This window comes from Molothrus aeneus, chromosome 1 (assembly GCF_037042795.1).
Source record: "Molothrus aeneus isolate 106 chromosome 1, BPBGC_Maene_1.0, whole genome shotgun sequence".
Lineage (NCBI taxonomy): Eukaryota > Metazoa > Chordata > Aves > Passeriformes > Icteridae > Molothrus > Molothrus aeneus.
The window spans coordinates 124,062,138-124,089,407 of NC_089646.1; the positions used below are offsets into that span (position 1 = coordinate 124,062,138).

The 27,270-nt window shown below is 39.6% G+C and overlaps 1 protein-coding gene across 1 annotated transcript; it reads left to right on the top strand.

Moving 5' to 3' along the window:
* The first annotated feature begins 267 nt into the window (after positions 1–267).
* ZBTB10 (zinc finger and BTB domain containing 10) lies at positions 268–24,033 on the top strand. Its single transcript, XM_066547341.1, has 5 exons — positions 268–1,191; positions 8,115–9,012; positions 17,946–18,119; positions 19,974–20,149; positions 22,632–24,033. The coding sequence occupies exons 1-5, from the start codon at positions 268–270 to the stop codon at positions 22,935–22,937; spliced, it is 2,478 nt and encodes an 825-aa protein (XP_066403438.1). The 3' UTR covers positions 22,938–24,033.
* The last annotated feature ends 3,237 nt before the right edge of the window (positions 24,034–27,270 follow it).

Here is a 27,270-nt window from a genome sequence, read left to right on the forward strand (position 1 = left end):
AGCCCGTTGTTCATTTGCCACCCGACCCGATCCGGGGCCTGTCGGGACGGAAGCGCCGCCGCCGCCGAGCGATCGAGCGGGATCCATTGTGGGCAGCCCCGCGCCCGCCGCAATCCAGGCCGGACCCGGGGGAGCGGGGAGCGAGCGGCCGGACTTCGCTTCTCTCGGCCGCCGCCCCCGCACGGCAGCCGGGCGCCTCCTTCCCCCGCCCCGTTCCCGCGGCGGACGGAGCGCTCGGCCGGGCGGGGGGCGCGGGGCGCGCCCGCCATGTTCGCGGAGATAAACCGGCGGACGCTCGCGTTCCGCGGCGGCGGCCTCGTCACCTCCGCGGCGGCCGCCTCGGCGGCGGGGGCCGAGGCCTGGGAGCGGCAGGACCCCGAGGCGCTGAACGGGCGCGGGGCGGACGAGGAGGCGGAGCTGGAGGGGCTGGAGGCCGAGGAGCTGGAGGCCACCGCCGCCGAGGAGAAGGAGCTGCTGCTGCCCCAAGACGCGGCGTCGCCCCCCGCCGCCGCCGGCCCCATGTTCGCCGAGAGGAACCGCCGGACTCTGGCCTTCCGCGGCGGCGGGGGGCTTCTGGCCGCCCACCCCGCCGCCAACAATGGCTGCGAGGCCGCGGCCTGGCCGCGGAAGCACTTCAATGGGCGGGGGGCGGACGAGGAGATGGAGCTGGAGGGCGCGGAGGGACTGGAGACCGAGGGGCTGCTGGAGGGCAAGGAGCTGGTCCAGGACGGGGGTTCGCTGAGTGACAGCAGCGACGATGAGGAGGACGGCGAAGGGGGCAGCCTGGGCGACGGCAGCGGCGCCGAGGGCGGCAGCTGCAGCAGCAGCCGGCGGTCGGGGGGCGACGGCGGGGACGAGGCGGAGGGCAGCGGCGAGGGGGAGAGCATCCGGCACTTCCCGCTGGCCAGGCCCAAGTCCCTGCTGCAGAAGCTGCACATCTCCTTCCAGGGCTCCTGGCTCAAGGAGTTCCCGTGGCTCTACTACTGCCAGGAGACCGGCCTCATGTCGTGCGCCTGGTGCACCGCGGCCGTCGCCGCTGCTGCGCCCCCCGAGGTGATCATGTCCGGCGCGCCCCTGCCCGGGGGGCACGACGAGCTCTGCAAGGGCACCCGCAACTACAAGCGCACCCTGCTCCTGCGGCACCACCTCTCCGCCGAGCATCGCCTCAACGAGCCCGGCAGCGCCGAGCAGGTACGGCACGGGACGGGGAGGGGGCGGCGGGGAGGGAGGGAGGGAGGGGCAATCCCGGCCTCCCCTCTGCATAGGTGAGGTTTTCCTGTGCTCACGTGTGTGAACTTCTCTAAATGGCTGCTCGTGGTGGTTGCTGCCCGGCGGGCTGGCCACGCCGCGTTGCTCTCGCTCGCCGCGTCCGGAGCGGGGGACGAGCCCCCTCTGGGATTTGGGGTGACTCTCCCGCTGGATGTGGGCAGGCACACAAACGCAGCACGAGCTGTTGTTTGTGGCTGTATTCCGTTCCCGTTATCCGTCCGGCCCTGGCGGGTGCCGCTTTCATTAGTTCGACTGTTTATCTCTTGAAGATAAACCGGCGATGTGGGAAAAAAGTTGCGTACGAATCCCAGTGTCACAGCACTGATTTAAATACGCTCGTTACAACTTCCTCCTGCGGTACGGGCGGAGGGCGGGCAGTGTCCGGCCAGCGACCGCTTGTGAAATGGGGACTCGGCGGCGTGAAATTGGAATCGCTCTGCCTGCTTAGCGGTGTGGCCCCGGTGCACTAATCGGATAACTCCGTGTATTTAAGTTCTTCGCGCTGAAATCTTTTTTTTTTTTTTTTTCCGATTGCGTTGCTGAGCAAGAAGTCTGCAATCACTTGGTGTGTGTTTGAGATAAACATGTGGTTTCCTGAAAGCCGTGTTACTATGCCAGCGCTCCTCTAACGCTGTAGGAGTAGTGAAACTCTTCACGTTCCCCGCTGAACTTCAAATCGCTGTGTTTCTTGGCTGCTTTCACGAATGAGGCAGGGCTTGCCCTAGAATATATGTGGATGAAAAGCCCCTAAAGAATACTTGTGTTGAATCCGCAGCCTTCTGCAGCCTTTTCTCCTAGGGATGCCTGCGCTGCTAAAGTTCGCTCGATCGATTCGCTGGCGTTAAACTTGCCTGCGGGCATTAACTAAGTGTTGCTTCAGGTTAGGCTAGTCCTTGAATTGTTGGGCTGTTAGCCGGAATTAATTGATTAGTCACTCCGTTTTTCTGCATTTAGAATTCCGTTTTAATTGAAACACCCACCTTGGCTGGGTAGCTTTATTTGGAGTCTGAAATGTAATGCGGTAGTTAGATTGAGGTTATTGCTTGAGCACTCTTAAGGAGCTCAGGGTACCTTGGACAAGAGCTGCTAGTCAAATGTTGGGGCAGGATATCAGGATTACAGGATGACTTATAAAACATTAGGTGAACGTTAAGGGAAACCTTATGGTGCACAAATACCAGTTATCCAAAATATTATTTTTTGGATTTACAAATGCAACATTCACCTTCAAGATGGTTAATACTGCCTTTTCAGCAAGTGCAGTTTTATAGCAGCTACTGTTACAGATAGTGTGTGGTAGTAGGTCATCTTATCAGTTTTCTTCAGTCTTCTGGGGATTGCCACTCACTCTGCAGTGTTTTAGCCAAACTTGCTTTCAATTAGTTGCTTCTAATTAAGAGACTTATATTCTTAGTTTCTTTTACTTCTTCATATCTTTGAAAGTGTTCCAGTTTTGCATAATGCTATTGCAGTGTGTTCCTTACTGTCTTGTTGCCTAGTTTCTAACTTTGAGTTGTGAATGATTACTTTGTAGACGTATGTTCTGTCTCCTGTGTTAGTGGATGCTGTTAATCCCTGCTACACTTGGAAGCTTCTCTCAGTCTATTTTAGCTGTATTTAAATAAAAGCTATTCCAAGCAATTTTTCTCTACTCAAATAACTACTTTTTTTCTTTCTGTCCTCTTACCCTGGCTCTGTTGCAAAACTGTGAAATACTGGGAGGGTATTGGCTTGTTATCACAGTAACCTACAAGTTAATGTAAGTATGTATTTGATGATTGTGTTTATTTGAAGACCTTTCATTGCCATGGGAATATTTGTAAAAATGAATCTCTGCTTTTATACCACTGATAGTTTAAGAAAAAAAATATTTGGACTAACTGTGATAATAAATGAAACAGTAGGATAGATGAGTCAGTGGTTCTTCTGCACTGTACAAAAGATAAGGTTGGGACAAAGGTAGCTGTAAAGAGATTTTTATTTTAGTGGAAAACAGTGCTTTGTGCATCCTTCTGAAGTTACATTTCAGTTAAAAACTTTTCACGAGGGAAGGAATTGCAGTTTTTCAGGAGTCAGTGTAGTTTTCTTCGTGGCACACTTTCACATTACAGTTGCTTTATCAAAAACCTGATTAAGAATCTCTGTTTTCTTTTCCTTCTATGTTTAATTTCCGTATCCTTTCATAGACTTAATGGCACTTGAATTTCTTTTGATACATATGTTTAAATTAATACCAAAACAATAGCCCCATTTTTTTTCTAAATGCCATGATACCAGATACTTGGAACAAAAGTAGGTAATTTGTACCCTGACCGTATTTCCAACATACATAATGAGGCAGCAAAGCCGTTTAGATTTAATGAAACTTGGGAGAGATCTTTCAGCCTTTGTGTTAGAGACAGCACACATGTATTATGGACTTGACAAGCCTCAACTGCAGGGCATGTTTAGCAGCTGCTAATAAACATATGGCATAGTGCCACCACTCAAGAGCAGAAAGGAAATTGTAGGTGTTAAGACAGTAAAGCAGTGGAAATTTCTATAGGTCTGTTGGATATTACACTCATGAAGAAATGAGTGATGATTTCAGTTTATTTTTGGGATACATTTAATTTGGAATGCCAAAATACATCACAAGTGGTTGCAGCTGCTGTAATTCAAGGGTATTGAGCTGTCAACCAATGCTTCTTTCTAAGACCAAATTCTTGAATCTTTTTCTATTCTAGTTTTTAAAGTAATTTTTCTCCACATTAAAGCTTAAGGAAATCTGTCATCATCTTTAAACTACCTTTGTTTTTGTAGTGAACAGACTATTGTGTTGCAAGAATCTTAAGAAATGGATGCTTAGTGGGAAATTATGGCAAAATATTTTAATTCTTTGATGAATTTGGGTCCATAAGATGCAGATTTATTGGCTGCTGGGGATTCCTCTCCTCAAACCATCTTCTTAAAACGTTTTCTTTCTGGACGTAATTTAAAGCTAAGCCTTGGAAATACTGCCAGAAAAGCTTTCTCCAGTCTAACAGGCATGTTGGTTTAAAGCAGAAGCTCTCCAAAAGGAAGAAGGCCTTTGATGTGTTATTTTTTCCATGTGAACTGGAATTGTTTGCATTATGTGAGCAGTGATGAATGGAAGTCATGCTTCAGATGTTAGAGTTACATTACAGTGTTCTAAGTTCACTTCTTGACTTACTCTTAGCAGAGTGAAGAAGTTGAGGAGGAAGTCAGGATTTAGAGTAAACACTATTACTTAGTGTGCTTTTATTTAATGTTTTTATCAAACCTCAAACTACTCAGTTTGATATTAGGCAATTAATGAAATAATTTGAAATTGCTGAGTTGTCTGTGAGTGGTGCTGTGTGGCAGTGGAGCAGTGTGTGCAACTGATGGGACCGTGTTTCGAGATCATTTTCCTCTGCATGTGGTTAAGAAGCTACTGATAGCTTAGAAGATACATTTACCAGAGTAAGGATTAACTTGGGGGCACAGGGAACTGCTGTAGAGCAAGATGTGGTAGTGGGGAAGGGATTAAAAAATGTGGCGTAATTACTTTTCATATGCATGTAGCTGAGATGTGATCTGTGGTTAGGTTGGTTTGGGTTTTTCTTAATTCTTCCTGCCCTCACTGTCCTTCCAGGGACGGAGTGTGCTGATGGAACAGTAGGAAAAAGAAAGCTAAACAAACGAAACTTCTAGTTGCAATTCTTGATCATCTGTTTCTGCTCCTGTTAGCTTTTGGGCAAGTTTAATTAATGAATTATATATATAACATAGTAGTTTATCTTTGTGTGTATTCTTTTGAAACTGAGCACAATATTAGTTTCCTTAAGCAGTCTCTGTTCTGTTGCAGCACTTCTTAATCTCACTCACAGAGAGACGTTTTTGACTTAGAGCACTGAAGAGTCCATAAATTGAAATGAAATTGTGCTGATTTTTATCTTTTGTTCCTTACTAGTGTTTATTAAAGGATGAGGTGGTTTGGTGTTGGGGTAACTTAGTTGATGAGAATATGGGGTCTGTATTCTGAAAATATAGTTGATATCTAAGCAAATATCATTAGTTTGTTTTCTCATTAGAAAAAACAGAACCCATATGATGATGTGTCATGTAAGTTACAGAAGTTTGAAAATACACTTTTTCCTGTAATTATTTTCTGCATCTTGCCTCCCATTGAACTGTATTGTATTTTTTCTGTATCAATGCCTAAATCTCTCATCGTAATATTATTTTGTTAATTTTTCTCATAATAAATATCAGTTCTACTTGTCATACTTGGTGTACATAGACTTGATAACTGCTCAGATGTCAGGACTTCATTTGAGTTGTGGCACTAGGGTTAACTGTTGTACCATACCAGCAGTAAAACGGTTGGTTTTAGTACTGCAGTTAGTTTTAGAAATGTTTATGCACCCACTTCTGTAAAGCTATAATAGTAATTAAAGCTGTAATACTGATTGATCTCTTTCTCCAACACACACCCCTAATAGCTTGGACACAGGTTGCATAATATCTCATTTTTCCACTCAACCTTCTGGTCTTGCCACAATGAAGATTTCAGTCTTGTGTTTCTGTAGCACATTTGTGATCTGCAGCTGCTCTTCACTATGCTGGCTTGTCCTGTTCTCAGGAAACAAAAACCCCACATTGTAAATATCAATTTATTTTTTTTTGTCCCAGCTTGATTGGGTACTTATACTTGCTTAGTTAAAATGTACTCTCTCTCCATTATTTAATCAGACGTTTGTCAAAAGAAAAGAATTGCTGCTGGTTGTTTTTTAAATTTTATGTGGTGTTTAATGTGTTCTCGGAGAACGAAATTGGCAGCTATCATAGCATCTACCTAACATTTACTGTGTGAGGTGCAAGTCACTGGTGATTGACGAGCATGACAACACTTTAGGGTACTGTCATTTTCATCTTAATCTGATCCAGTGTCAGTGTAATTGGTGTTTTGAAACTGCAGTGCTCCATTGCTAAAGTGACAGGAAGCTAGTCTAGAACCAAAATCTGCTGAGAGCTTGGAGTGACAGCCTTAGCTGTCCCACACCTGGAGCAAACTGTTTCACAGCCTTGGTCCGAGGTAGTACTTGGGGTGTGTCACAGAGTATAGCAAAAAAAATTAACATGAGGTGGGCAAAGATCTACTGCTTGTTTTTGCGTAAAACCCTAATTGCTTTTATTCCTTCCTCTTTAATGAAGTGTTTTTCTGAGAAGAGTAGAGATTCAGAAGCAACTTGAATGTGACAGCAAACTGAAATTTCTCTGCGGGAGATGCTGAAATGGCACAGTTTCTGTTTTGGTTATAGCAGGCCTTATTTGCTGCTTATGTATGTAAACACCGTTTTAGATGGAGTTACAGCCTCAGTTGTCATTCCAGAGATCCACACTGGGATTATAAATTGAGATGAGTACTGATTTAATCCACTAAGGTCTATGGGGTGGAAAGTGACTTTTAAAATATATGTAGCTGGTTTCTGCTATAGTCCCAAATTAGGAGTAGTACTGTCCTGTAATGTGTATTTTAACTCCAGCATAGTTTATGGGCTCATGACAGTGCTAACATTTCCTTCTTAATACTGATTTTGACCTGTAATGTTGAGGCAGGTGAGCTTTAACACCATCTCTAGCTTGCTAATCAGTGGGGTGTTTTAGGAGCTGAGAGAAGAAAATAATGATTTGGCTTGGGACTATCCAGTTTTGGGCTTTCCTTGTTTGCTAGGAAAGAAGAGAGAATCTTGGAGATAGAGTATGAAACAGACTGTCATTGTTGCTGCTCTTCATGGCAGCATATGTCAACATATAAGTATGGTCTCAAATATGCCAGTCTGTGTTTTCTGCTTTCTCCTAGCTGCTGCTTTGTAGCATCTCTGAATCATCTTTAACATGAGTTAGAAGTCTTCTATGTGCTCTAAAATCCAGTTCAGATCTCTTGATCTCTCCCTGTCTGTTCTCATCTTTAATAATGAATTTTGTCTTGGTGTTGGATTTTGTGAAAATATCAGGTTTTAGCAAAATTTTGAAGCCTTTTTTGAGATCACATCTTAAAAAGGCTGTGTGTGTGTAATAAGTATTGTTCCAGTGTTGCCACTGGAAAGTTTGGGAGGCTTATTTCAAGAAAGTCTGAGGCAAGTATTGTAATGGAAGCTTAAGTTGGGAGTTTTTTGGTCATCTGCAGTATTTTGTCTGCTTGTCATGTGATACACTGTTTAATCCTAAACCTGCTGCAATTAAAAAACAAAGGATAAATACTTTTTTTGTAAAACTGTATAAGAAATACATTTGCTGTTATATCTCCTTTAGCAATATGTTTTCTTTAAAACATTCAAGACAGATTAGGACATACAGGCCTAATCTGTGTCCATATCTCAGCATGAAGAAAATATTGAATCACTTATCCAGATTCTGCTTAATTGTTTAAGTGGAGATTTCTGGGGAAAGAACAAAGGATTGGATATGTAAGAATCATGTAGTTAAATCTTTGGAAAGAGAAGCTTCTGAATCTTTAGTATATGTGGGTTAGGAATAACAAGTACTTCACACTCAACTATATATTTCCTTACTTTTGGCTGAAATTTCCCTTCCTTTGCCCTCAAGGCAAATCTAGCTCTGTTTGTTTTAAACTTGGGGGTGGAAGGTGCAGAATGAGAGCATAATTTTTAGTTTTCAGAAATATCTTGTTATTTATATATTCCTGTCTGCCTTTGTGACCAAGAACATAAATAGCAAAAAAATAGTTTGATTAAAATAATCTTCTTATATTTATTTTCATATCATTATTTTCGTATTTAACTAAGGAGAGCATTTAGTAAGAGCTAATTATGTTTGTGTGGTTTTTTTAATTGCAGGAGGCAGAGTTACCATCAGAACTGAATAATGAAGGATACTGTGATTTTAACAGCAGGCCAAATGAGAACTCTTACTGCTATCAGCTCCTGCAAGAGCTCAACGAGCAGAGGAAGAAAGGCATTCTTTGTGATGTTAATATTGTGGTGAGTGGGAGGGTCTTCAGAGCTCACAAGAACATCCTGGTTGCAGGCAGCCGCTTCTTTAAGACTCTGTATTGCTTTACAAACAAAGAAAGCCGTAACCAAACCACTGTTACCTATTTAGACGTTGTTGCTGTTCAAGGTTTTTCTGTCATCTTGGACTTCTTGTATTCTGGTAACCTCGTGCTTACGAGCCAAAACGCCATTGAAGTGATGTCGGTGGCCAGCTACCTTCAGATGACGGAGGTTGTCCAGTCCTGCCGCAACTTCATTAAAGATGCCTTAAACATAAGTATAAAATCAGAAGCTCCAGAGACTGTTGTAGTGGATTACAACAGAAGATCTGTTAGTAGGGATGGTTTATCTCCAAGGGATCAAAAAGTTGCCAGCTTCTGGGCAACACGAAACCTCACCAACTTGGCAAGTAGCATAAAAACTGAGAATGATCCCTACCCCATTGATGAGGGCCAAATGGAAAGCTACCAAATGAATGACTGCAGTTGGGTCCAGGACAGCTCACCTGAAATGGCTGAAAATGAATCTCAAGGTGAGGGAAAAGTTTTTGTGTGGAATGACATGGGTGCACAGGGACAATCAGTTCAAGAACCTGGAAAAGCAAGAAGGAAAAACCAAACTGCAAAGAGATTTATTTATAATGTACCACCTAATACTGAAGAGAACTCTGAAGATTGCTCAGTGTTGCAACCGTCAGTCCCATATCCAGAAGAAGATTTGTCATTTATTAAAGAAGAAGCAGGTAAATATTGCTTAATGTCAATTATGTAATTTGAAAATTAACGTATTGACTGCAGTACCTGACTACATAACTTTTGTTTTTTTATTTTTTAAATTATTATGCTGTATGAATAGTTAATGTATGTATTTGAAGTACTGTCATTTGCCTGCCTCACTTTTTGGTGAATTAATAGTTTTGAAAACTTACTGCAATTTAGAAGCCAAGTTAGGGGTGAATTTGAGACACAGCTGGAACAAAGTTCTTTGGGTGTCTGTTGTTTCTAAAGCAGTTTAAAATGTATGCCTACTTCAAACATCAAGGAACTGTGGATGTCTCCTCCAGGGGCCCTGCTCTGCTCCTGCCCACGGACGAGCAGTGGTCCCACAGGGGACACGTGGGGACACACGGTCGTGCTGTGTGGTGCCTGGGTACTGTGGTGACACGTGCCAGTGCAGAGCAGTGTGGGATGGGACTGGGGATGTGTTTCTCCAGTACAAGAGACCTTCATGTGCTTAGTAGTGTGACACAACAGAGCAGCTCTGGAGAAGCAGCTGTGCTGAGGAATACATCTGCAAATGCTTCTTACTTATCTCTGGTCTTCATCTCTGAACTCTGGGTAGGTCTGCTTTAGCTTTACTTGAGAGTTGTGCTTGTGAAGTGAATTTCCTGTACTTCTCTTACTGGCTAAGCTTTGTTAGGCTGCACGGAATTCCTTCTGGCTGAGCTGAGGATAGAAGCTGTTTCAGGAACGTGACAGTCGCTAATATGCCTCAGGTCCACAGCACCAGGTTAGATCTAGTCCAAGTGAAGCTCTTTAGCTGCAGAGAGTGGGGCATGTTGAGTCCTCAGCACCCACACAACAATTCTGCCTGTGCTGGGCTGCACTACTCGCTCTAGTTGCAGTGCCACGAAAAAGAACAACAGAAAGTCTGAAGCAAGAGCTGAGGATGTGTGTATTAGCTGCACAAATACAAAATTTCTGACACAAATTAGCATGTGATTTTTATTGATGATTTATAGGGGATTAATAATCAGTGTCTTTGACTGATGGAAATGCAGAGAATATGCATTTGATGGCACCAACAACAGATATAATTAGTTGTTTGGATTCTGTGAAATTGTGTATGTGTGCTATGAAGATTTCTTGGAGAAATAATGGAGGGCATGGGCAGTGCAGTATGTTTAGTCCTTGTTTTTTGTTGGGTTTTTTTGTTTGTTTGTTTGTGGGTTTTTTGATTGGCTGGTTGGTACTTTTTTTTTTTTTGACAGAAGCACCAATGTTTCCAGTACCTTGTTATGCTAAAGAATCGAATTACAAAATACATTCATGTAGCATTTTGATGAAAAGAACTGTATTGGAGACAGATCATACTGAATATGTGTTGTGGTTTCAGTCCAAAATCATTGAAAGTTCTGTGACCACGGGGGGAAGTTTATTTTACTGAGTTCTAAAATACTAGTCAACTAGTGATCTCCTTGAGAGCACACCATATATGTTCCTAAGTACATAATTACATTTTCTGTCAGTGTCAGAATTCTTTTGGAAGCCTTATATAATATTTTTATAAAACATCTTCACTTTTACTAAGTTCTTGAATGCATACTGTTTGAAACAAGAGTGACTGAAGCAGGGCTTGGTATAACTTGTTTTTCACCTATAGACCGTTCTTCAGCCTTTGTTATTCTTTCTCTTCTGCTTGTGGCTGTTTTTCTTTACTTTGCAGGTAGATTCCACTCTTAAACACTCTTCTTTATCTGCTCCCTCTATGCCAAAGAAGAGGTGGAAGAGGGAGGAGTGCAGAGTTGGAAGAATGTCAAGAATGAGTTGTAGAGTAACCTGCAGGTTACAAAGTAACTTTTTAGTTTTGGATTAAATTTCCTGTGGGGATGAAAAACTACCAAAAATAATAGGCACTGAGAGGTAAAAAATCCAAAAGAAAATGTAATCTGGAATAGATATAAGACAATTCTATAAGAAGAAAAATAAAGAATAATAAAGTCTTATATTCAGAGCTAAGGAGTGTGCTCTCCTGTTGGTTGCTGAAACGGAAACAACGAGCTTCTATTATGCTTTGTCATGTTCTGATGGGGGTAACACCAGTTACATGCAGGGGGAGTTTCTGTGCCCTTGATATAGGTTTGGGTTGGTCTGGTGCTTTTATGATGATACTGTAGATATGGTGGAAGAGAAGCCTGCTTAAGATCACTCCTCTCACTCCAGAAATTTATCCCTGAAGCCACTTCCTTGAATTCTATAGTAAATGAATTTTCCAGTTGGGTACAGTTGGTAAGTATTAGATAGTAAAGAGTAAAAGCTTTCTGAAGCATCTGCTACCCCTCTTGTTCCAGTAAAGCAAATATGTTAAACTGCTCCTTGCTGAACATGAGTTTTTCTACTCATATCCAATAAGGATGTGTCAGCTGCTTCTTCCTCTCACCCTGTGTTGCTCATGCCTTGTGAAGGCTGATGTAGAATAGAGGCTAGATGGAGTTAAAGAATAAAGTAGGTATTTATTAAAAAGCCTCAATGGACACACCTTGAGCAGCGCAAGACCTCAGCCATGGCTACACCCAAGATGGCCACAAAATGGACGACTGGCCATGGGGTCTCACACTCTTATAAGTTCAGGTCCATTTGCATATTGGAGTTAATTGTCCTGTTATAGCTTTAGGTTATGAAGTCTCATCCTTCTTGTTTTTCTGTCTTCAGTAGACCATTGTTTATGCTCTTGGGCCTGAAACTTAGATCATTTGTCCTTGGTCCCCAGCTAGAGAAAGAATTGATTTGTCTACCTGCTCTGTGAAGAGAGCTTACTATCCCCTAATATGAAGCTCAGAACTACACACTAAAGCAGTACAGAATATGAGAAATATGAAAGCTAAAACCTGAGGCATCATTGCCAGTGAGTTTAACACCATCCCTGTACAAGTATCATGTTGGTGAGCTTTAGAGAAGCTTTAAAAATTTAAGATAGATTTCAAATTCCTTGTACTGTCTTAGATTTACTTATATTTTACTTATGTTTTCAAGACTTCTCCAATTTAGCTATATTAATTAAAGTAGCTGTTTTAGTTAAACATGGAACGTTATCACTTATCTCAGTATTTTCTCTCCTACTTGATAATCTGCTAAAAAGGTCTTTTACTGTTTACAGCCATCATTCATCCTACAATTAACCATTTACCATAGTAAAAATAACCATGCAGACAACATATTACAGTCAGTGTTAGAGTGTGTTACGAAAGATCCTAAAAGCTCAGTGAACGTAATTCATCATATGCTTAATGTCTCTTCATGGGGTGATTTTGTCAATTTTCATCACTTTTTGGGTATGCCTTTCATCTGGGCGTGGTGTTTTTGTTTTTTTTGTAAAGTGTCCTATCCTCAGACTTCAGAACACAGCTGTGAAATGTTGCTTACGCTTTCTGGAACAGACTGTGTTGATTTTTAGGAGACTTGCATGCAATAGCCCAGTAGCTTTATGAAGCCGCAAGTGTGTAATTTGTTATTGTGATTTTCAGGCTAGGTTATGCTGTACTCTAATGGGGGTGAGGGAAAGGATAACAAGGGCAGGATTAAAACAGTCCACGGTGGAACAAGAGGGTTCCTAACTGATTTTGTAGGGGTTCTTAAGGAATTAATTCAGCTTGCTGTAGAAACAGCTACTTTTCAGAAGGATACAAACAGCAGCTAAACCTGCTTACAAAAAATGTAGTGCTGGTCCTAGTGTTTGTCATGATGCAAGGGAGGAGCATAACACAACTTGATTAGACTTTACAATAAAGCAGGTACCTTTGTATTTGAAGAAATCAAGATTGACTGACTTATCAGGACATGTGCATATTTCTTGTAGGGATAAACCCCACTCGACTGACTGTGTTACAAAAGAAAAAATAATTTTATATTTTTCCTACTTTTTCAGGGTACTCTAACTCTCAGTCATATTTTTTTTGGACCTTAAGCTGATACATCAATTAAAAGATTTAAGTTCCTTGATGGACCTTTAACCACTTTATTTGCCCCATTCCCTATGTAATCCAGTATTGAAGGTGTCAAAGGTTTTTAGAAGTCATCTGAAAACACTGCAATATCTGAGGGTCAATCTCTTCCCCAGTCATTCAATTTACCTCTCCCAGGGATCATCCCAAAGACAAGCAGATTGCCTCCTCACATTCTTACAGTATGGTCTGTCCCTGAGCCTACAATTCCAGGCAGTGTTTTGTGGTTTGGTTTGTTTTTTGGTTTTTTGGGGTGTTTTTTTTGGGGTTTTTTTGGGGTTTTTTTTGTGAATGGGTTGGGGAAGAAGGTTTTATGGTGTCTACAGATCATCTCTGCCTGAAAGTCCCTTTGAGTCCCAGTGTAATGCATTGACTTAGTAAAAAGGATCCATGAGAACATTTAACTCCCCCACAAATAAATGGTCTGCATGAGGAAAGTTCTTTACTTTCTTGTGTTTCATTGATGTAGTTGTTGGAGGAGATCAGTAAAATAGCTTTCACTTTCTTGGGAAGGAATTTTTCAGGGAAGGTATGATAATCAAGTGGAAAAGCAAGTGCATAATATATTTGGTATCAGTTAGTGGTCTTCTCTCAGGGGTAGTTGGTGCTAGATCTGACTACATAGTTACAGCAATATACCACATTTTCATGAATGAAAAATAGTAAAAATTGAGAGCAATTTGGAGCAATGGAGTATGAGTAAGATTGCATTGGCAAAATGTCTTAAGTATGTCTGAGCCCTCTGTTGAAAGGGGCAGCTGAGCAGTAATGTGCTTCCAGAAGCTTTTTCAGAAGAAGCAAGGTTCAAGATGTGAGGAATACTCTGGGAACAAAGGGAGCTCAAGATACTTTGTTTTCCCCACCTTCCTAGTACGTCAGTCTTGGCAGTGCTGTTTCCCCTGTCATGTTACCTAACATAAGCAACAAATCCAGCTCTCTAATAGCAATCCAGATTGTATCAGTAGATTACCACTGCTTTCTTTGCAATCCTTGAAAGCTATGGCCTAATCGCTTATCCTGTCTACTTTCTGTCTTTTTTAATTGATTAGAGGAGCAGTCAGTGTCAAAAAAATACAGTGAAAAATAGTATTTATTTTTCTCTTATTTTGGCACTGTTTCCAATGCTAATATATGTAAAGAAAACAGGAGTTCACTACAAACAGCTGTATCTAATGCAAAGTTTTGTATCTTTCCCTCAGTGCACCATATGTGTGTCCTTTTCTGTAATGCCCTGTTCAATGGCTTCTGTCACTGAACTTCTCATTGTTTCCCATATCATCACCTACTCAGTCATGTATCCTTTTCTGGCCCCCAAATCTGTATATTTCCTCATATAAATCAGAAAGAGTGAAATTTGTCAAACTAAGGGTGCTTCTGGCTTAGACATGTTCTCTCTTTCTGGTGGTGCATGCCTACCTCTTGCCTTCAAAACTGAAAATCATTGTATCTGGCTTCTGGTTATCCTTTTTCCTGAGAACAAATGCAGTAGAACATAAAATCCTTTCACAATGTTTTTGATAGCTTTTTTTTGTGGTGTAAAACCACACAACCACTTTATTTTATTTCACACTGTCCTATCTCTTGTCAAATCAACATAATGTGAATTTTAGTTCTGATGGTTAATGAGCTTCTTTGTATTGTTGTATTTTTTATTTGTTGTTGTTATGTGGCTTTGCTTGTTGTTGACTTTAATAAAAGATCACATTAGTGATATCCTTTTATCCATGCAGGCTAGAAAAATGGGTAAATATTTGAGGTTAATTGACATTTGGATTATTAACTTACACATCTTAGAAATCAACTAAAGTGTAAGAAGGTAACCTTAGATCAAAGTTGTGATCAAGTGGCTTAGTCTGGAGACACAGAATATTATTGCTTCTAGTTAGCTTATTTTTTTTTTCTTCAAGGTCTGCCTTACCTGTCTATACTTCCCCCTTTGCACCCTATCCCCAGTCTGTCAGTATGACTGCATCCATAGTTGCTTTCAGCCTCCTATCAAGAGGCTATCACCTGGCTTTGAAGTGACCAGAACAGGTCAGATGATAATTATGTCTAGTTTTGCAAGCAGGTTTCAGGGGGCAGTAGTAGCCTGGGTGAGAGGAGAAATGGGAGAAGATACTATGAGCCACAGGGGTCTGTAAATGTGTTACATTCTGGAAGCTTACCGGACTGTAGGGTCTATATCCAGCTGGGGAAGGTGGAAGAGGCTGGGTATTGCACTTCCAGCTTCCAGTCTGTGTGTAATTCAAGTCTGTCTTGTTTGGATGACCAATTAGACACTGAAGATGCCTTTTGCATGGTTTTGTTTTGAGCACATTAAATGTGTGCTTAATCTAGAAAGCAGGTTTTCTAGGTCAACGAATTATTCTAAGAATAAGCATTAGGTTTAATTATTATCTACTTAGTCATGTATACTGAAGCATGAAGCATGTGTAGCAACCTCTTATCGCTTGTGGTATCTGTGCTGGTGTTCTTTCATGTTATAGTGGGTCTTCTCTTCCAGTTGGAGTTTGAAAGATTTAGTACCTACACGAGATGACAGCTCTTAAATTTATTTGGCTGTGCTGAGTCTTGTGCTAAGTTCTCAAATTATGCAGGGGTTTGAGATCCTAAGTTCCCTCAGACTTAAATATCAGCTGTGTACATAAATGTTCCTAGTGACATTTAGTTTGTATTCTCATAAATACAGAAGAATTGTCAAAGTCACAGTGTTATATATAAAATGTGCTCAGCTTGGTCCAACTCTTACCTATGGTCAGTCTTTGGTGTATGCTTATTCTGAAGGAAGCTATACAATAGTGCCTGTACACAGCATAACAGTACATCTGTGTGCAGTAAAGACTTGGGTCTGTGGATCTTGCAGATATTCATCCTATAAGGGAGGGAAAAGTGATTAAAATACTTTGTTACTGACTGACCTTTCACTGTTCAGCTACAGTTCTAGTTCGGGGAGAAAAATCTATAATGAAAGGATCTAATACTTTAAACATTATAAAAGTAGGTTTTTTTTTTTTTTCCCTCTGCTAGATCCTGAAGCCTGCTGTAATTTGGAGGCTTTTAGCCGAAAGATCACAACACTGCTTCCTCTCTAATCCTTTCATGTGTATTACAGAAGGAAGTCTTCCTCCTCACCTCAAAGGAATGTGTAGTTGGCATGTCTAGAGGGTATCTGTGTTCTATTCCTTGAGTTGTTGAGATGCCATTGCTGGACTCCATCACTCCAAATTAGTATAAGGAGTTCTTGCCTCTTTTGGACATAACAGAAGTTAGGTCAGTAATTAAAGTTAGAGTCAGTAATTTAAAAAAAATTCCTCACTGCTTTGTGTTTTTTAAGGGAGAGGGAGGTTTATTCCCTTCCCTCTTTTTCCTTTTATAGCAAAATAGGTAGTTAGATGAACTAAAATACTGCTATTTCTCGTCTGCATTCACTCAAGCCCTGCTTTTTAAAAGCTCTGGTAGAATGCCTAATTTGGCAGTCATGATCCAGCTTTGCTTGTTGTTTGCCATTGTCTAATGGATGAGATAGAATTATAAGCTTCCTACTTGTTGAGTGATATCCTTTTGAACTGTTGTCTTATGTTGCAGACTGAATCACTGCTGCCAGTGTTAATGCTGCCTAAGCAGTATATGAAACTACTGTATGTGTCTCATACTGTGAGGATTTGTAATCTGTACTTTTTTCCAGTAAAACTGCAGCTTGGAAGTGTTTAAATATGCAGCTTGCCACTAGCTGCATGAAATTCTGGTTTAGCCTAAGAGAGTCTCCTTTCCCAAAAAATCCTTAGAATGAATAGTGTAAGGATAAAAAGAAGTCTTTGGGCTATTAAAATGTATAGTTTCAGGCTTGAAAGCAAAAATACTTCTCCTCAAGACTTTTCACAGTGGTGACATTGGGAATCCAGTGTGAGGACCCAACTACCATCTAGAGAAATGAAATCTGCCAGTTACCACTGCAGTTTGTTTATTTAACAACTGTTTGCCTGTGAGGAAAGTAATGGATTTATGAGTTCATGATTTCCAACAAACTCCTGTCTTGGGGATTGGGGGGAACATTGATTTGCACTATTGCCAGAAGAACTTTTGCCCAACAAATGTGATTTTGTCAAATTCTTAGTGCAGCTTTATTGTGTACTATTTATAGTTCTCTGTGCTCTGTAATAGTGACTCCATGTTCACTGATGCAGTTCTTACTTGTTACGAAGTATGGAAGTAAACAAGCTAAGATATTTTAAAGGCATTGTGCACTTCTGAATAGTTTTATTTTTTTTAAAGCAGAAAAACGATACAAAGGCAACATAAACTGCAGAAGATCTTAAGAGCAAATGTAAATATGCAAACTAGTCTTTTAAGCTGTTATATTCCAAGTAATTACGTTCTCTTGAATTGATGTGGTTTTAGAGTAATGGAGATGATTATTCAGAAAAGGATTTAGACATAGCTGTAGGATCTTTTATATAAATAAAGGTATTTAAAGCACTATATATATATATATATATAAGATATTTTAAGGCAATAAAAAAACCACCATGCCTCTAGTAGAAAATACTTAGTTTTGTACCAGCTAGACTACCGTGGCAGTCCAAGTGAAGTCACTGCACAAAGCGGTTCTGAAGAGAAAGGTTTTCTGACGGAAAACCTTTCAGCCCCCTCATGATGGTAGTGAGGGAGTACATATCCTTACCATCAAAGTCCCTGTAGTAGGAAAAAGGCTTTCAACTTTTCTCAGGATGGGGAGAAGAAATGGTGCTGGGGAGAGTAGTTCAGGGGTCTCATTTCATTGAAGTTGAGAATACAGTTATTTCTTGTTTTAGTATTGAATACTATGTGAAAACATGCTATATTTTAAGGTTAGAAACGTTTTTGTCACAGTTTAAAAAGGATCTATATTGCAAAACAGATTAGATTGATGACTGATTAGAACCCAGGAAGCTAAAGAAAGAATGTGTCTTTAATAGCTACTTCAAGTGACTTCAAGTATGGACTGTTGCCGGGTACTTCAAATGACTTCAAGTACGGATTGCTGCCGGGTACTTCAAGTGACTTCAAGTATGGGCTGCTACCGGGTACTTCAAGTGATTTCAAGTATGGATTGCTGCCAGAATCTTGGCCAAAAGAAGCTTGGGAAAATGGTAAGTGTGTCTGATGGAGAGTAGGTAGAGGGTTAGGAAATTACTTGATCAATCTTCTTCCATATCATTTGCCTTTCTGGATAGTATACTTCCTGGGAGGGAGGAAAAGGAATTCAAATGTATGGAAGAGTAAAACCAGAATGTGATTTATATCAGTTCTAGTATTGTGACTCAGTGTGAAGGTACCTGAGGTCTTTAATAATGTGATAGCTGCCCGTCCCTTTACTAAGCTAAATACAGATAAATGGCCTTTGAAATTGAAAACTTGGATGGTGAAGATATGGAAATAAATATAATTTTACAAGGAGATTTCAGCATATGTCTTGCTATTAAAAATAAGAAACTTTATTGCAATAAATGTTTTTAGCTCCGTGTCGCTGTAATTAAGCCTTTTTCTGTCAGTTCAAGCAAGCAGTTATCTGTACTTATTTTTCTGTCTGAAAACATACTGAAAATACCACCATATCTAAAACAATAGTTGCTAGTTTCTTACAATATGTAAAGTCTTCAATAAAAAGAAGATAGCAAGTACTGGGTAATAGTAATGCTTACCTCTTCTCTTTAACTGAGCAGTTACTGGGATGTGCCTTATGGTTTATTTTAAATATTTTGGGGTTTACAGTAGAAGAAATGTGGTCATCAGAAGGTGAAATTTGCTAGCAGTCAAGAAATTAGAAGCTGGGTCTTAGGAAGTCTGCCTGTTCTTAAACCAATAAATTCCCATATATTTTACAGCCCTGATGTCTGCCTGCATAGGATTTACTTTTCTTCATGCAAGCCAGTATGTGATGTTATGTGAACATGCAGCTCACATGAGTGCTCCAGTATGCAAACTTGTGAATATTAGCAAAATGTAACTTCCATGTTTGGATGGATTTCAAAACAAAAAGGAGGCAACTCTAGAGACATGCCTGTGAGCATGTGCACATAATGTGCAATTAGTTATGTTTTCTTCTTGCCAGTGTGAACACTAGAAACTCTTGCACATAATGAGGTAGCCTTAGCCAGTGCTTTTTGGATGCTTCTAGATGGTTTTGATTATGTTCATAAGTTCTCACCTGTAGTAAGCTGAGTCAGTATGTTATTATCAAAATAATCTTTGTATTTCTGTGTGGCCTTTTCTACGCCATAGAATCCTGTGGTGTTCTTTTTCATACAGTAATAGGCAACTGTATTAAACCTGTTTTGCATATATCCTTTGGGCAAACTATATAAAGAGCTCTCTTCCATCATAAGGAAGAAGTGAGATATTGCTTCTTCCAGAAGTTTTTTCTGCCCTTTTTATTTTTTCTGCTGTTAGATCAAAGTAGAAAATAGGTAAAATCTGAACCAATAACATCCTTTTTGAGAATTTCAGAATGTTGCTACCTCTTAGTGTCTTACTCCTCTTGTCAATATTCATTCTTACTTATACTTTTTTTCAAGTCAGATCTTGGTAGACAGTTCCTGCATGTAATTCTAAATAGAATATTGGAAGAGAAGATTGCAACTGTCTAAATGCTGCAGGGTTAGAGGTTTATAATCCAGAAGAAAATGTTTTCTGGTATAAGTGACATCTAGGAAAATGAAATATTGGTAAATTGTACTTAACTTGCTTCAATTCATGAAATAAGACTTCCATGGTAAAAATGACTTGTTTACAAGTAGGTATTTTTCTAGTAGAATTGTACATGCAGAACTTAGCAGCATTTTTGATTTCTGCAGACAGGCATTGTCCTGATTTCACTGATGAGAAGTCATGTGTTTTGCTTTATTGTTTTGGCACCTGTTTATTTTTGTGCACCAGACAGAACAAATTTAGATTATTTTTTGAGTGTTTCATCATCTTTTATCCTGATGCTTCTTATCTTTTAGGTGATTCCTCTGCTTTAATCATGAACAAGTTGAAGTGTCCACACTGTAATTATGTAGCCAAATACAGAAGAACACTAAAGAGACACTTGCTCATTCACACAGGAGTGAGATCTTTCAGTTGTGACATCTGTGGGAAGCTGTTTACACGAAGAGAGCATGTAAAGAGACATTCCTTGGTAGGTAATCTCAAGTGTTCATGTATATGTATGCACATGTATGAGTGGGGTTTTATGGGGTTTTTCAGGTGTTTTGGTAGTTGGAACAAACTGTTCTCTGATTTGACATAATGTAAATTGTCTTATCTTGATCTGAAATGGATGAAGATAAACATTTCTTGGATAACTCTGCCTCTTGTTTTCTTAATGGAAAATGCAGTGTCAACGAAGACAGTAATTTCAAGATTATTTTGAAAGTGATGTGATAAAGGGATGCAGTGTATATAAGTATTTTGTAGATAATGAAAAGCAGTTTTGGCTTAGCTTTACTGCAGTAGAACATCACATCTTGGTCTATAATGCTGCATCACTATTTTCTGTCAGGGCACCCTGTTAATTCAGCAATTGCACAATATTTTGAGGTAGTTCTGAAATGTTTATTTCACAACTAGACAAAGCTATAGTACTGTATCTGCTTTAAGATTAGGAAAGAATGAAAAAGATCTGATGCAGAAAGTAAACATCTGTCTGACTTGCATTCTGCCAGTACCACAACCAGGAGTTCAGCTTACCCTGTTCTGTGCACATTGCATAACTCGGGATTTGATTTGAGTACTCATTTATCTGAGGATCCAGAGAAAGTTTTATCTGTCTTGGGTATTTTGTAGGTGCTTTGTATCTAGTCTATAATGAAATTAAGACTCCATTATAATATATACTATATAAAATCCAAGGGGTGTTTTCAGGCAATAATAAAAGCAAGATCATGGTGGTGGTGAGAAAATAATAACATTTTTCCAAGCTGTGATTTTAAAAATTCCCCTTATTTTGCAAGATGTTTTGTAGATAGCTAGAAAAGGTTAGTTAGCACATGGAGTGGGTAAATTGCACTTCTCCAAGGTGCTCACCTGGGCTGGGGCAACTCTCAGGATCTATAGAGGCTGTTGGGTGAACACATCGAGAGCAGCCCTGCCGGGAAGGATTGGGGGTGCTGGTGGGTGAGAGGTGGGACATGAGCCACCAGTGTGCTCTCTCATCCCAGACAGCCAAAGGTATCCTGGGCTGCATCCAAGGCAGTGTGGACAGCAGGGTGAGGAAGGGCATTCTGCCCCTCATGAGACCCCACTTGGAGCACTGCATCCAGCTCTGGGGTCCCCAAAACAGGAAGGACATGGAGCTGTTGGAGCTACTCCAGGGGAGGGCTATGAAAATGATTGGAGGGATGAAGCGTATCTCAGATGCAGAAAGGCTGAGAGAATTGGGGCATTATTGCCTCATTGATGGCCATGCTCCTTCCTTTGTGGCTCACCTGAGAAGATGGCAGCAGTGGGAGTTAGCTGGTCTGCCAATAAGAGTAGAGTGGGACTTCAGTTTTCTGTCCTGCATTGTTTGACCAGGACTTGTAGCTGAAGATTTTTTTCCTCCAGGAAAGGAGATGAAGTCGGACAATGTGAAAACAGCTGTGGAGTTAGCTCAGTGCAGTTCTGTGCTTTAATTGAAGTGTTCTTTGTCTGACAAAGTCAGAACACTTTTTTTTTTCTGGATGTTTTTCCCCCCTCCCTTCCCCTTTCAGCTCAACAAACCTCAAACATTCTGCCTTGTGTGAAGTATTATAACAAGTCTAGAGGCTGAGGAAAGCACATGTATCAGCTGTACAGACTATACAGCAGAGCTGAAGTAACTATTTGTATCATGACCTAATTTATTTTTCCCCTCATTTGGGTGGTAATTTCTTTTATCTAAAATTGCAACTTTTTCAATGGGACTTCAAATTAGATATTCGAGCACATAGATGTAATCTGTTGTGGGAACACCAGATAGAAGAAGGAAGTCTTCAACTTCATTTTTTCATAGATAATAACTAATATACATGGTTGCTGAATTCAGTTACTTGTACAAGCAACATACTTCCAAATTCAAAATCAAAATTTATGGTTAGTCAACAGCAGCCTTCTAATTTTACACACAGACTCAAATACAGGACAAAAAACTTACCTAAGCGACCTGGAAAGTTGACGTTAATTTTAATAGTGTTGGGAAGGAGAAGTCATGGAAGAAGAATTTTGCTCTTTGAATTCTTGAATATAATAACTCTTGCTTGTTCTTAATATTTCTAGAATTTAAAATTGTAAAAAACAAATTTCTAAACGAGCTATCTTGTGTGCGGTTGGAAGGGTTTGTGCTGCTCTCATTGCTTCTGATTCTTGCTCTGTACCCTGAGGAGATGTGAACTGAACACTCGCCTGTGTACAGAACAGGCGACCTGCTGAGCTCCAACAAAGTGGTTTGTTTGTGGGCAGTAGCTCATATCTGTTGAGGAATACATAAATAGATCTCCAGTAATCCTTCCTTACTCTGAATAGTGTTTGGTATCTTTTGGAAAAGTTAAAAATAGGAATTTTTATATTAATAATTATTATTGTTGTTATTAATAGTTTTCTAGTACTATATGCAAATGTACCTGATATGCCTATATTCAGCTGTTAAAATTTCTCTTCCATAGGTGCATAAAAAGGATAAAAAGTACAAGTGTATGGTGTGCAAGAAGATTTTCATGCTTGCAGCCAGCGTTGGAATAAGACATGGCTCACGACGTTACGGAGTTTGTGTAGACTGTGCAGATAAATCTCAGCCTGGAGGGCAGGAGGGAGCAGACCAGGTGCAGGACACAGATTTCCCTAGGGATGAAGAATACGAAGAGAATGAAGTGGGGGAAGGCGATGAGGAGCTGGGTGATGATGTAGAAGAGCAGAATGAGCAGTCTCGATGGGATGAAGGCGGGGAAGTCTGTATGCCTTTAGATGACTGACAGAGCACGAGACTTCAGGGCGCTGCAGATGGACGCTGTACGGATTGACTGCTTGAATTCTTGAATACTGAAGGCTTGCGAAATATGGTACAGGCTGGATGGTAGTTATGTTGCTGTGAAAATGTAGGGTCAAAGCCTTATAGCAAAAAAAGGATTATTAATTTTTTTATGATATTTGCACAGGACTGTACAGCATACAACCGTTTGGTTGAATTATACAGAGTCCTCACATCTACAGTCAGTTATCAAAAGAAAAATGTATTTTTTATTATTTATAGGCTATAGCTACTTGGGTCCTATTCAGACATAGTAGTAACTGTAATTATGTTACACATTCATGTACCTGTTAACATGAATGAAGAAAATTTGCAATTTGGTATGGAAATACAAAGACAGCTTTCCCAAATCCACTCGTACTTTTGTCAGCGAGTCAGTGAAGCTAATTTGGGCTGGTGGCTCGTTTTCCACAAGCATGTCTTTGCCATACAAACCTTACCTCTCCTGTAATCTGATAGATGAAAGCCAATCATTTAAATATGTGTCACAGATATTGCCAACACCATATTGAAATTTGGGTTGAAAACTTTTGGCTCTATGCTGGCAGGTGCTATGGGTGATAAGCACTGGAGAAGTTTTTAATGGCATTAATTTAGTGTCTGTTTTTAAAGAAGGTTGCTGTTGATTCATCAGTTTTAAAACGATGATGCAGAAGAAATGACCAGTAATGAAATAATAGACTGATCAGAGCATGGGTAACTCTTGTGCCACTTAGTCAAAAGAGACAGTCATGCTAAAAGGTATCTGATGTAATAATGTTTCTTCTCTCTTCTAAGGCCCCCCTTCTCTCAAAATTTTTTTTGTTTCCCTGGTGTATACCTCAGTCCCACAGAATAAAAATGCAAGGAATGGAGAAAGTGTCATATTAAAACAACTTTTTGGTCAATAATTTCTTACTTGTCCGTTTTTTGGCTAATTTATGTGATATGAATTGGACACTAGGCTATTGTGCCCATCGTTCATTATTGAACACAAACTATTTTTTATTCTTTTGTACTTCATGGGTTGTTAGTATTTAATATAAACAAACTACATTTGACTTGCTCATTTGCTGGAATTTTTTTTTAAGAAAAACAAGAAGTCCAAAGGAAAAAAATGCTCTTTGAGTTACCTACTTTTCAGGAGGATATGCTCCCTATGCTCTTTGTTTCAGATTTTCTAGGAGGCATTGAAACTTGAATTTTTGTAGCCACGTGGTTTTCTTTTTTGTGTTTTTCTTTTTTTTTGTTTTGTTTTGGGTTTTTTTTTTTTTTTTTTTGTTTTGTTTTTTTTTTTTTCCTAAGCTTGTAATATTGTACCAATGATTTCAGGCCCCTTTCATAGGGAGGGGAGGGCATTACACCTTCACCTTAAACTCCTCTGTGTTGTCTAGCCTAAGGCAAGTTAATTCAGGCAATCATTGGAACAATAAGTCTGATGTACTATTATGTCACAGTGAGTAAATATGCAGAGCATTTGTCATGACACGTAGCTAGGCCAGTGTGACAGTACTGTATAAAAAACAATTGAGGGTCACCATATTTTTCAACTTTGTTTAATTTTAAAATGAGTATATTTTTTCCTATTTTATGTCAGGTAACTAAATTATGGTAGTTGTGTGCATAATTTGAATTATGCTTTGATGGACAAAATCTTACTGGTGCTCCATCTGATCAAAGTTGGTATGTATTTAAAGAGACAAGCTTTACTGTTGTCCATAGAACAGTAACATAATGTTAAGACATTGGTTTTGCTGATGGAAACTGAGATGATAAGTTTGAACTACAGTTATATGGGAATTAAAATGCTTTTTTTTATCATCCACTTGTTTCATTGGTAGTTTCCACATCATTGTAATCCTGACATGAATAGTTTTTTGGGGGGGTGGGAAGGGCAGGGTACCTTTTTTACACTGAAGATTACATTTTATTCTCATTGTTCTAGACTGAAATGAGTAATGTGTAATTCTGGTGGGGTCCAAAGTAGAAATTAGTTGGGCAAAGATGATATGAATGAAAAAGTATTTTAAACGTTAAAGTAATGTTCTGCTTTGTGAATATGTAAGTATAGCATAAAGATTTTTCCATCCCATTTATCCCTTTTAAAACCATAGTTTACAATTGGTAGATCTGTCTATATATATAAATATATATATATCTGAAATTCACCTAAATCTGCTTTATTAGAATACTGCTCACTTAATGCTTAGAAACTGGACCTGGCTCTACATTCTTAATGTATTTTCCTTTTTTTTTCCCTTTTGTTTTGTTGGGATTTTTTCTTCAAGGTATGAACTTATTCTCTTGGAACTGAATCTTCTTTTACTACTTAAATCATTTATGTATATCTGGTAAATTATGACCAAATTTGTTGTTAGACTGCATTACAGTAAATTGAAATATACACTTGGTACACTACAGAATTGTTGTGCTTTTGTTCTGGTTCTGTTTGGAAAAGCAGGCCTTAGTAAACATTTGTGTTATTTATAATATAATTATTCAGTTATTATTCAATGGCCTTAATATTCTGTTGCATTGTGACAATCATAATTTCCTTGGTAAAGCTTAACTGCTTGCTTTTACAAGTTGCATGTAATTGCCCATTGTAGGTTGGAGAGAGGGTGATTGTCTCTAGCAAATGGTGTGAAATACTTCAGTGAAGGTCCACTGTTCTTGTCTTGGAGAACCATAGGAATTCAGGTGCTATCTCCAGTCTGGCTTTTCTGAGTTGTTTTATTTAGAAGTTATTTTAAATATGTTAGCTTGATTTGGTATAGTTCTAAATTAATAAAAAAAAACTTCTGAAGAATTAGTTCTTGAGAGACAGCTCAAGTTTCTTCACTATTATAAGAATTAGGAATAGATTTCTCTTTGTGCAACAAATTCTTTCCCTCAAGAAATGCTGAAGTTGTGCTGTAGTAACACAGTAATGGATTTTGTCTGTTTTGAGATTTTTTTTTCCATTTTAAAATAAGACTGATGCCCTTAAAATGTCATATTTGTCAAATGAAAAGATATTCAGTCTTTCATTTTGTCTTCTGATGAAATAATTCTCAACCCAAATGTCTGCAATTTGTGTATTTAGGCAATGCCACACAAGTAGTTTTATAAAAAGAACAATGTCTGTTATTAAAACAAACAAAGTTTGTCTGATGTTGGGATTCCCCCTTTCTGTGAGGGTTTTTGGTTGCTTTCTGCTCTCTTCAAGCAGTAGTGGGCATCTTTTAGAGATAATCATACAGAGCAGTTTCTGGCAGGGCATTGTGATGCAGGACAAAATTTTAATTAGTAAGTAAATTCACTTTAGATTCACAAGTAGAAGTTCTGGTCCAAGTAGGTCTAATGATGTAAGGAAGACACACAACATAAAATGTGTTTGCCTTATGTCAGCGTTACTGTAGTGCATTAGAAAGCATTTTCCAATTGCAATGACAGATGCATCTTGCAGGGAAAATGGTGTTTTCCAATTACTTTGACAAATTTTGTAGTTCAGCTTCTAAACAATCCTCTAGTAAAGTAATTTCTGCTGTGAAACCAGTTTTGAAAACCAGAAGTTGTATTTACTTGTCAGCATGCATCCTGAGAAGTATGAGTTGCAGTTACTTGTTCCCATAGTGCACACCTGGCTTTTGAGATGTGTAGCTTTCTGCAAATGCAGTTTTCAGGTATCACTACATGTCACTACTTTCTCCTGACAAGAATAAGCATTATCAAGTGAAGAAAAGTTGGGGCCAGGACACTGGCATGAGGTATGCTGCTAGTTGTGGGTCACGGCAGTAATGCTGTTAGCAGAAGATGCTTTCCTTCCTAGCTTTAAGTTGGTAAGGCTTTTAATAGGATTTGCTTTAATGAGGCCAATCTCAGTTGTTAGCTTGCTTTTAAGTTGTGTTTCACTTGATTTTTCTTGCTCTTGCCACCCAGTAACACAAGTCTCCCACCGCTTCCAAAATACTTTTGTAGTCTGCTGATTCCACATAGATGCAAAATTCATTTTTGGAAGTACTGTACCTTGTTTGCTGTTCCTTTTCTACTTTGTTGTATTTAAATGGCCTTAGAAACTGAAATGAAAGCAAGACAATTGACACCACCACCAGCCCGAAAAACTTGTGCCAAAAGAAAAAAGGAGCAAAATGTGGAGTGCAATGTGATAAGAAAAAGGCTGTTTTGAGTTTGCATTGTTACAACTCCTCTGGTTTGTTACTTGAATGTTTTTGACAATTCACTGTACTTTTCTCTAGCACTAGTTGGTGACCACCTTCTGATGAAGCTATGCAAGAAGCCCAGTTTTGAGTTTATTC